Below are 10,987 nucleotides of genomic sequence, written 5' to 3'. Positions count from 1 at the left end.
AAACTAACAGTCTGTAACGCCAGTCCTAATGGTACAAAAATAATAGATACAAAATAACCAACAGGATAGACAAAAAAAAAGACAAAGTGCCAGCACATAATCATTTTTGCTACTTTTATAATCATTGCCTATTGGTAAAGACAAATCATACACACATTATTACTAAAGCATTGCATTCTATTGCTGTTTGTATTCTCCTACAATGTACTTTGGAAATTAAATGAATTCATTTAGGAAATGTACAACGTGTGTTCATTGTAAAAAAAAAAAAGTTTATCTTAAATAAGACTTCTAATGTGACCCTAAAAAAGCACATCCAAGCCCTTATGGTCCCAAAACACTGTGTGGCATCCAAAGGCCTCTAAGGTCCTTCCACTTTGATAATATTGAGCTGCTGATCCTGTGAAGAATGATTCGAGTTCATCGCAGGCTGGGTGGACACACTGCAGTCCTGGAGAGTCCTTGCTGAACAGCTGCTTGGGAAATCAGATGTTTTGCTCTCTGACCCTCGGAAAGTCTGAGAATGTGGCTGGCTGTATGAAGGGACATAGGCCTGTGTGTAGGGTGGCATGAGTGTTTGACTGTTTTGCTGTGTGTATGCAGCTACATACTGTTGTGTTTGAGGGGGAGTGTGAGTAAGTGGGAGGCTATCAGAATTGCTACATGGTGGAAAGCCATTCATGCTTGAAGGGCTCAGTCCTGGCAGTTTAAAGGCCTCTACATTTTCTAAACTCTCTAAAGAGTTGTAGCTTGGCTGGGTTTGGCTGCACTGAGTGTACGTGCCTTGACTGAAGTTGAAGGTGTCTTGGCTGAAGGAGGTAGATGCAGATGCTGCTGGCAAACCAGAAGGTGATGGAGTTTTGTTGTGCTGTTGTTGGACAAAGCTACAATGTCCCAGTTTAGCAGCAAGGCTCTGTAGAGTGCTCAGTATCTGCTTCTGAATGTGTGTCTGCTGCACCTGCTCTCTCTCCAGGGAGCACTGTTGCTCCACCAGCATCTTCACTGCCTGACCCAAGCTGCGCACCTCAGAGCCCAGGGTCTGAATCTGCTCCTGTAGACCCCCTCTCCCACTGTTGTCCTGGGCTGCCTGCTGGGGGCTCAGGTTCCCTTCGCTACGAGTGGTCCCCTGGCCTCCAGGCGTCTGCAGACGGATGACAGCAACCCCAGGAGCTGAGGATGTTATAGGTGCTGGAGACCGGTTGGGAAGACGAATGCCAACCCGAGGGAGAGGGTGAAGAGAACGAACCGACAGACCTGGTCTCTGTGTGAGGAAACGCCTGGGGGCACTGCCTCCACCAGACTGACCTTCCATAACAGTCTGTGCAAAAGAACAAAATAAAATGACAATAATGAAAACCTATAAAAAGTTAATGGGATTTCTGATAAGTAGGGCATGATATAGTGCTGGTTATAGTCGCTTTGCAACTTCAGATGCAAGCTGCCTCCGCCTCCTTAAAAGGTGGCACAAGTGTAGCACTCAGCAGCGCCCAACCTTGCGTTTTTCATACAGTTAAAGACGGCGCATGTGTCCTGGCCATTACTAAGATACAACTTAGAATAACATTAAATAGTTCCAGAATAAGGACATATGCTGGAATACTCCCCGGTACCAGCAACTGATGTGAAAGCTCATTTACAAATCTACCCGTTGACTTAACATGTACAGTGGCCTGGTCACAAGAAGTGACTGATGTCTGTCATCGATAAAGTGCTGACACAGACTTCAGTCAAGATGAATAAAGGCAGAGGTCAGGTTTGCTCTTTTCTCACCTTTTCAGTTGTCAGATCATATGTTTCAGGTGGTTGTGGCATCGCACTTCTCAAATCATCACCTTGGACACTTGAGTGATCTCTCCTTAACAATGACGCCACCTGGTGGAATGACTGTTGAAATACAACACATGCAAGTTGAGACTGGCACATGATTTGGTTATGATAATATTCAACATATTACACAGGATGTGTGCTATTGCGGACCATAATTACAAACATAAGAACTGAAATTTTGACAAATATGTGTAAGCTGTTACCTTCATCCTGTGTGACAGCGCTTTGTCCAAAAGCCTCTTTCGAGCTGCAAGCATTGAATTAATGGCAGGAGAAGGTGTAGTTCTCCTCCTCATGAATGCACCAGAAGCTGTTTGTGTGGAAGTCACAGCACCAGCCTCTGCTCTTGTTACAGTGGACTGAGGACCTCTCTGTTGGCTGTTCTGTGCAAGCGAAGTGACACTAACAATCTGGATGTCATTTTCCTCCTTATCTCCCTCTTGTTGTTGTTCCGACCTGCTGCCTCCGCTAGTCTCCCCAGACCCACATGGCTTTGCACCAGTGTCTGGATTTGCGGAAGTCTGTTTGGCAAAATTTGCAGCTGATGTAAAGCCAGCATGATGAGATGCCTCTCGCAGAAGATTCTGGAGATGAACGTTACTCCAGCTCTCTTGCATTGACCCGGCTCGAGGCTGCACTTGTGCAGATGATGTGCTGCTTCCGGCCTCTATAGGTCTGACTCTCCCTGGTGGCCTCCCTTGAAACTCCCTCAGGAACAGATAGATGGCCTGGGCAGATACCTTGATGTTCTCCAACTCCAGCACAGCTTTGATCTTACGGAAACTGAGACCAGCCTTCCGCAGCTCCACCACTTTGTGTTTGGCAGCTTCATCCAGTCGGCCCATGGTCTCTCACTCCAGAGAGCCTCTCAGAATTTGGCTGGTAATCTGTAAAAGATTCATAAATTACAAATAGTTAAAAATACTAGGAATGGGGGCGAAAATTGACACAGCATAGTATTGTGATATTATACACCACAGATACAATTTATTAATGTTGCAAAAACAAATTTAACTTTTGGTAGGCTACTAGAATATTAAAATAAATTTCTTTTTTTACTCCATTAGATACTGCTGCTGCTGCTGCTGCTACACATGCAATAAAAATCATGTATATCAAGTGGGAAACTTTATTTTGAAAATATTAGATTAGATAAAACAGATAATGAGATTTTTCTTTCTTTGAGAACATAATTTACTGTTGAAAAAAAAGTAAATATAGCAATATATCTCAATAGGTTATTGAAATACTCAGCGTACTGCAAAACATTTAAAATCACAATGATGTATCATGAACAAAGTATTGTAATGTGGGGCCTCTGCTGATTCCTGGCTGTATTTAATACTGAAAAATAGAGGTAGAAAAAATGAACATTTTGTGACTATAGGTGCTGCTTCGGATGTCATCGTATGTGAAAATACCAGTAATATCAGTTTATAAGAACCTTTTATTCAAAATTTCCCCGTTTTTATTCAATACCAAAATAACTTTTTCCCACCCATTATAATAACATGCTACTTCATGCTATATTGTGTGCCGCTCTTGCTATTATACGTTATTAAAGTCTCTCAGTAAAAAGAGGAACTTAAGCCACTTTTAACGTTATTAATACACACATAAAAAAACTAACTTACATCTTAACAGCTGCCCAATTATTCTGTCGTCGCATATATTTGCTTGATTAATCAATGGCAAAGCGGGTTGGCTAATTTTTAGTGGATCTGAACATGGAAATAACCGTCACATAACGAGTAACATTACACTTTTATCCAGATTATAAAAGTTGTACAGAATTGGTGAAAAATATTTCTCACAACGGTGGAAGCTGAGCTAACGTTAGCTAACGACAACAGCTATCACACTAACGTTAACTTATCAGTAAAACGCTCACCTTGTCGACAAAAGGGAAGATCGATTGGTTTTTATATCATTTCAGGTACTGAAATTAAATATGTCGCTTTAGCATAGCAACGATGTAGTCATACACACGTAAAGTCACATTTTTTTTTAATCGACAACATAAATAAACAAATGAGTTGGCTCGTGTGCATACGTAACTTCCGCTACGACGTCATCACCGAGCGACGTCTTCTCAGGCTGCAAGTGGTTGAAACGAAATCACCTCGTTTGAAAAATATGTAAGTTTCGCGTTTTAATTGACTGCCGTCAACCTAGTTTCAACTCCAGGTCATATTTTATTATATAGCGAAGGTCGAGTCACGTTTTTATAACCGTTTGTGCACTTATTAGTACATTGGTAATCGATAAAACAGCAGTCCCCGTGGCGCCTTGTTTTGAGGAGAATGAAAATCAATGGCGGCGGGTATCGGTTCAATAGTAACGTTAGTGGCAATTAAGTTTGTTAGTCTGATATAGCTTCGTCATAATAATAATAATATAAGATTTTACATTAATTCCCAATATATTTAAATTAAAACCGACGAGAATATTAAAAATGCAAATATCGTTTTCATGCAACACTGGCGCGGTTTAGCTCCGATTCACTGGTTTACACTCTCTATACGTGACTTTCTTTACTTACTTAATCCCTTTTTAGTTGTATGTCCCTGATAATTGTCACAAGAATATTGCAGGTTCATGTGTTTAGGAAACACCGAGCTCACTTTTCAGACAGTACTTTATTAGATAAGATTAGAGAAATCCCACAGTTGGGAATTTGCATTGTTACAGCAGCCAGTTGTGTACAGGATAAGCAAGCAAAAGATCAATATAAATAGTAATAAATAAGCTGCCAAATAGTTAAAAACAAGGTGCCAAACTCAGCATTTTAACAAATCCACCCTCCACCATAAATAACAATAGTTTACAGTTTCTGGCTATGTTAAACTGTGTGATTTTTGACATTTTTAAAGAAAACTTGCCTCTCTAACCTACTTGCAGGTTTTGAGGCTATTCAAAATAAATACAAAATTCAACCATTTAAAGTTGAAAGTCCCTCCTCATTGCTTAAAAAAATCTGAAGTTGCTTCCCCATTTTAAACCACCCCCCTCCTCTCATAAATAACCCTTAGGCGAGAGAAAAAATTGTGGCCAAGAATTTTAATGAGTGATTAATTGTTATTTATCAAAATGTCAAAAATATAATTCATTATTGGTTCCAGCTTCTCAAAAGTTTTGCAAGTCCCATTTTGTGACATAGTAGGGACACTGTCTTTGGGTATTTGATCTGTTAGTCAGACACTGTTACATTAATATATAGAGGAAACATTACTGAGATCAGTAAACATGTTCACAGAGTATATGACATTTCAGCTGAGCCTGTTATCCACTTTTGAAATAATGGATATGATTTAAAAGTGAACTTCTTAAAAGTACTTCCACAAAGTTGTTTCTCTGAAAAGAGAAAAAAAACTTCTTCACACTTTGTTGGGATGAGCTTGAAGAGGATGTGTTGCAGGCTCCTTATTTTAAAAATATATTGCATAAGTTCTGGTCAGCAACAGAGGATATTTTTAAAGCTGATTTTTTGACTATTTGTCTAATTATTGTTATAATGAACATGAGTGGTATGGTATTGCTTTGTGGTGTGGCTTGTTTGTTGTTGATGTGTTGGATTTTTATCCTATAGAAAAAGGATATAAACCTGACCTGAAGAAGATCCAAGCAGGATAAAAATGTTGTTTTTAATAAACTTGTGTGGCATGGAGTAAGTGTGCAGGCGTTACCTTTTTTCCCTCATGAAAGGATTTATATTCTACACCAAAAGTTTTTAATTTGATTAAATTTCATTGAAATACATTCTCTTGGTCTTTGAGGAATTGTTACATGCAGTGTTGACTACTTGCTGACTTTTTGTAGACTAAACTCATTAAAATGATTGTATATTGTGGCCCCCACCGATAACAACGTATCTGATGTCAAAGTAACAGCAGCTTGCCTCTGACTTTAGGGCACCATCACCCACAAAGCGGAAGGAGGAGGAAAAAGCAAAAGACAGAGGCAAAGAAAAGACTGGTGCTAAGGAAGGAGACAAAGAGAGAGGACGGGAGAAAGCAAGGAAACGCCGCAGTGCCTCTACTGGTAGCAGCAGCAGCAGGTTTGTTTATGGCAGTGACAAAAATTCTTAAATATGACTTTTTGATTTACCTAACATGTTTTTCTATGTTTTCATTACAACCAGATCCAGATCTAGCTCTACTTCAAGCAGCAGCTCTGGTTCCAGCTCAGGCTCCTCCAGTGGGTCCAGCTCATCTGGTTCCAGCCGCTCTGGATCTTCAAGCTCTCGTTCCTCCTCCTCCTCCAGCTCCTCAGGCTCCCCTAGCCCCAGCCGTAGACGCCATGACAACCGCCGCCGTTCTCGCTCAACGTAAGTCACTTCATCTAACGCAGCTACACGATATTTGTACACTGTGAAGTCTTGTTTTTTTTTAATTGTTTATCATGATGAAACTAAAGCATTTGTGATTCTGCAGGTCCAAAACACAGAAGAGGGGAGATGATAAGGAGCGAAGGAAAAGAAGCCCCAGCCCCAAACCAACTAAAGTTCACTTAGGGCGGCTGACCAGGAACGTCACCAAGGTCAGATGAGAAAGTGTTAAACTTTTCATAGCAGAATGAATGATATATTGAGATTAAAAACACTACCTCAGAAATGTCACAATAAGATAGATAAGAACATCACATTCTTAATATCCTGGACCAAAGTTACAGAACACAGACATTTTTGAGAAGGTGCTTTTATTTTAATTAAAGTGGAAATAGACAAGTGTTTTGACTTAAGAAGTAAATGTTGATTACGCAACACAATGGCTAGAGAAATAATGATGACATCAGCGTTTCAATTATAAGCCTTTCTTTCACCGTGTAGTTATGTAGGGCACAATGAAGGCTTGATTTATGGCACACAGGAAGTGTGTCGAGCAATGTGCATCCAAAACAGAGAGCGGATAGTGATCCAAATGTCGGGACTACAACGCACTCGCGGACTTGTGAACTTTGAGGGTGCATTTACAGAAAGTGCTCAGTGCTGTCCAAATTCACGTATCATAAATTGCTGTATTAAAATAAGACAATAATAACAAGTAAATAATAGTCTTGTTATAAATAATAACAAGACAATGTAAACAATGCAGTAGTAACACTAAACACAGCTTTAAAGACAAAAGGACAATAATATGTAAAAGCTGTACTCATAGTGAGTGAAAAACCAGAGAATAAAAATGTGTTTGACGTCAGGATTTAAAAAACAGGCAACCTAATATGTATAGGCAGCTTGTTCCAGAGTTTGGGTGCTACAGCTGAAAAGGTGCGTTTTCCCTTTGATCTTGGGACAGCTAGGAACAAGTGCTCAGCGGACCTCAAAGACCTTGACGGAACGTACAATTGTAAAAGGTCAGAGAGATATGATGGAGCAAGCCCATTTAATGCTTTGTAGATAAACACTAAAATCTTCAAATCAGTCCCAAAACCAGCGGGGAGCCAGTGAAGGGAGGCCAGTATGGGGGAAATGTGCTCTCGCTTGCTTGTTCCTGTTAAAAGTCGTGCTGCAGCATTCTGGATTAATTGCAAGCATGAAATAAATGCACGGCAAACACCAAAATAACGAGCATATCAATTGTCGATAGACAATACTCTTTAAAAGCATGTAAAACCCTTCCAAAGTCACTATAAGAAAAAAAAGGATTGACCACAGATGACAGCTTCAGTTGGAAAAAGCTTGATAATGTATGTATATCTAGTTTGAAGTCATTGTCCATTATGACACTCAGATTTTTGGCAGTGGGTTTAACACATGGTGTAAGGGAACACAGGTCTACATGGGCAGAATCACATGGACCATTGGGTCCGAGTAACAGGACTTCAGTTTTACTCTTATTGAAATTTAAGAAAATTTAGCGCCATACAAGCTTTGATGTCCTTGAGGCAATCCAGCAGTGGTTTGAGAGATAATCACAATTTTTAACATGGTTCTGATACGCATACTGTATGCTGTCTCTGCACAGGACCACATCCAGGAGATCTTTTCCACTTATGGAAAAATCAAAATGGTTGAAATGCCAATGGACAGGGTCCACCCACACCTGTCAAGAGGCTACGCTTATGTGGAGTTTGAGAATCCGGAGGAGGCCCAGAAAGCCCTGAAACACATGGACGGAGGTAGGCTTTCGTTGTCTCACACCGTGACTTTGGGTATATTAGTTGAATATATGTTTGTGATGACTTTGTCATTGACAGGCCAGATTGACGGACAGGAAATCACTGCATCTGCTGTGCTAACTCAGCGAGTGCGTCCTCCACCTCGTAGACCTTCTCCACCCCGCAGGATGCCCCCGCCGCAGCATATGTGGCGTCGCAGTCCACCGCGCATGAGGAGAAGGTACATTGAATGAATGTCCATTTATATTTGACTTAAACACTACTTTGTGAAAATATGCTTATATTAAGTTTTTTTTTTTAAATTTTATTTTTTTAAACTTTTTTTGTGTCCTTGCAGGTCCCGCTCTCCAAGGAGGCGGTCCCCAATACGTCGCCGCTCTCGCTCCAGATCTCCTGGTCGCAGACGTCACCGCTCTCGTTCCAGCTCTAACTCCTCCAGATAGACGAATATCCCGCCTCCTGATACGAAATGATCGCTTAGATTCTCTGACACCAGATCAGCTGAAGTTTCTGCTTTTCAGACCTCACGGACTCACCAGAAATAAAAACATCTGCACTGTAGCCAACATGAACATCTGCGTGCATATAGAAAGCAGAAATGTTTTTTGTTTTTTTTTTGTTTTTTGTGCAAATGTAAGTTTCTTTTCTTACTTTGTTTTAGGCTGATTGTTAAAAGCTGAGTCAGTTTTGTTGTTTTGTTTCAAGCAGAGTTAGGGCTCTACTGAGATCTACAAATATTTCTTTTAATAAGGTGCAACTTCTTTTTACCATGTACTGAATTTTTAAACATTTTGAAAAATAAAAATTCTGAAACGTATTCACTGTGTAACAATCAGGTCAAGATTGTAAGAGGCCTTCACCGTTAAACGTAATGTTGGTACAAGGGGAACAGTGTGCACAAAAACAGTACCTCTTTAGTGTACCTTAGATTTTTGGAAGCTGTAACTATAGCTATAAATACTGTGGATGCTTGTAGGCTTAACACTGTAAAGGTAGTGTGTAACAGGAACACAATATAAATACAATGTATGTCAAAAGCCCCTGGAATAAGTCAATTTGTGTAGCTTTCAATGTTCAGTTTTGTTCAGATAGTTATTAACATCCAGTCTTGTACTTGTTATGTCCACCCCAGAGCCACTGAGTACTCCTGTTATCCCCTGTTATAATTCTGGAAATTTGGGGGGGGGGTTTGTAACAAAGCATGAAGGAGAGGCCGTTCTATGGTTACACATATTTCACGTTGGGTTGCGCACAAGTAGTTCTAATAATTTTTGGCTGATTAGACTGTTTATGAAGAACTTTGTGGGTCTGTACAAACTGTGCATAACTGACATTGCCCTCAGGCTCCTGTGAGTTTTGTTGCAGCTTTTAGGGTGGGACATATTTCACATTTGGGGGAGATGTTGTGGGTTGGCACACTTTTCACTCTCTTCAATATTTCATAATATAACATAATTTAATTTAGGATATTCTAACCAGCAGCACATCAAAAGGTAAAGTCTCAGATATAAATAAATAGGTTTTAATGTACACAACTGTTTATTTATTTATTTTTAAGAATTAGGTGATTTGCATTTGTGCCACATCAGTTCCATCAGGGCGTTGGTTGGTACAATGTTCAAATGCAATAGTTAAAATTTGAAAAAAAAACAAACATTTTATCAGTAGGAATCTCCTAATTACTTCTGCTAATGATGACTCGAAATGATAATAACAACTGTAAACTTGTTTTACTGTAAAAATATACAGTTACAACAGTTAATTTTACTGGCACCAATTTTTAAATTCAACAAAATGAACATGTGGGCCTACAAAACATCAGGTAAATGATAGCAGCACACATAAAAGACAACAAGTCTTTGTATAATGACAAAATAAGTAAATAAATGATGAAAAAAAAAGATTGGAAAAAGGTACAAGGGTTACAAGCATACAGATAAAAAAAGTATAGACCTAGTCCATTTTGCCAAAACATTCTCAAATGAATAGCTCCTTCTACATTGAATTACATACTTATTTTCTGTTAAAAATATTTTTTATAAATATTTTTGCATTTAATTAGTAGCCAGGAAGCCTGCCTTTTTTTTAAAATATGAAAATAACTGTCCCACTTAACCACACAAGCTGTCCCATTTAACCTGATCGTGCAGCCTGAGTGAGAGAGGTAGACATGGTATGTTTGAAGGTGTGTACCTTAAAAAAAATGTATATTAACATTTCATTCCATTGTTAAATGATCTCAGCAAGGCCTCAGATGATATATGGTGACACTGCTTGACTGAGTTAACCCTAAGAAAACTGAGCAAATCAGTTTTATTTTTATTTAATAAAACAAAACAAAACAAATAAAAACATAGTGAGAAGTTCATGGGCAACTTAACAAGAAATGCCCCCAAAATAGCCAAAAATTAGTAAGAAAAAAAGAAAAAAATGTACAGGAAAATTAATTGAGAATAGGTTTAAAAAAGGGTAAAGTACATCAAAATAAAAAGAAAAGTAAAATGACTCAAAAATTGTTAAATTAAAAAAAAAACTATACACTTTTTATCCATTAAAAACAAACAAACAAAAGAAAACCTTTTTTGGTGACACAATTTATTTTAAATATTAAATTATAATCATTATCCTCGACAGACTTTTGAATAATCTACAGTCCCCCTTTTAAAAAACATTTTCAGGTCATTTTCTTGTCACCTTTCACAAATTTCTTTTCAATTTGTGGAAAATATCTTGCAAGATGGGTCACTGCCTTTTCTCTATGTGTTTTTCAAAGAAATCAAACCATGCTCATGTTTCAAAGGGTTAATCGATTTTGGCAAGTAGGCTTCTGGGTAAATGTGTCCCACCGTACCTAAATCCACGCTATCCAACGTGATCAGGTGACCTCAGGTAAACCCCAACGTAGCCCCGCCCACCTTCAACCTGACTCCACTTTTCAGATCGAATTTGAGCATTTTAGGCAAAATAAAATTTAGTAATGAAGTCCAGGAAATTTATAGACGCGTCACCAGCCGCGTCTGTTCAGCTCGTTGAAATATCTGCA

The 10,987-nt window shown here is 39.0% G+C and overlaps 2 protein-coding genes across 2 annotated transcripts; one reads left to right on the top strand and one right to left on the bottom strand.

Moving 5' to 3' along the window:
* Positions 1-56: 56 nt before the first annotated feature.
* LOC121956556 lies at positions 57-3,867 on the bottom strand. Its single transcript, XM_042504828.1, has 4 exons — positions 3,719-3,867; positions 2,031-2,714; positions 1,771-1,884; positions 57-1,318 (listed from the first exon to the last, which is right to left on the bottom strand). Exons 2-4 carry the CDS (start codon positions 2,670-2,672, stop codon positions 362-364), a joined length of 1,713 nt encoding a protein of 570 aa, XP_042360762.1. The 5' UTR covers positions 2,673-2,714; positions 3,719-3,867; the 3' UTR covers positions 57-361.
* Positions 3,868-3,886: 19 nt separating this feature from the next.
* On the top strand, positions 3,887-8,761 carry LOC121956553 (RNA-binding protein with serine-rich domain 1-like). The gene is made up of 7 exons (XM_042504824.1): positions 3,887-3,965; positions 5,738-5,884; positions 5,969-6,154; positions 6,261-6,366; positions 7,791-7,944; positions 8,023-8,164; positions 8,282-8,761. Coding segments are annotated over exons 1-7 (843 nt in total). The 5' UTR covers positions 3,887-3,963; the 3' UTR covers positions 8,388-8,761.
* Positions 8,762-10,987: the final 2,226 nt, after the last annotated feature.

Source organism: Plectropomus leopardus, chromosome 17 (genome assembly GCF_008729295.1).
Source record: "Plectropomus leopardus isolate mb chromosome 17, YSFRI_Pleo_2.0, whole genome shotgun sequence".
NCBI classification, from domain to species: Eukaryota; Metazoa; Chordata; class Actinopteri; order Perciformes; family Serranidae; genus Plectropomus; species Plectropomus leopardus.
Note: the sequence above shows the minus strand (reverse complement) of the source record. Positions and strands in the feature narration are given on the sequence as shown.

Coding starts and splice junctions, on each gene's coding strand:
- LOC121956556 (XM_042504828.1), bottom strand. CDS start 2,672: ATGGGCCGACTGGATGAAGCTGCCAAACACAAAGTGGTGGAGCTGCGG. Junction 1,885..2,030: donor CGCTGTCACACAGGATGAAG/GTAACAGCTTAC, acceptor GTATTTCAACAG/TCATTCCACCAGGTGGCGTC. Junction 1,319..1,770: donor ATGATCTGACAACTGAAAAG/GTGAGAAAAGAG, acceptor TCTTTTGCACAG/ACTGTTATGGAAGGTCAGTC.
- LOC121956553 (XM_042504824.1), top strand. Junction 5,885..5,968: donor ACTGGTAGCAGCAGCAGCAG/GTTTGTTTATGG, acceptor CATTACAACCAG/ATCCAGATCTAGCTCTACTT. Junction 6,367..7,790: donor TGACCAGGAACGTCACCAAG/GTCAGATGAGAA, acceptor GTCTCTGCACAG/GACCACATCCAGGAGATCTT.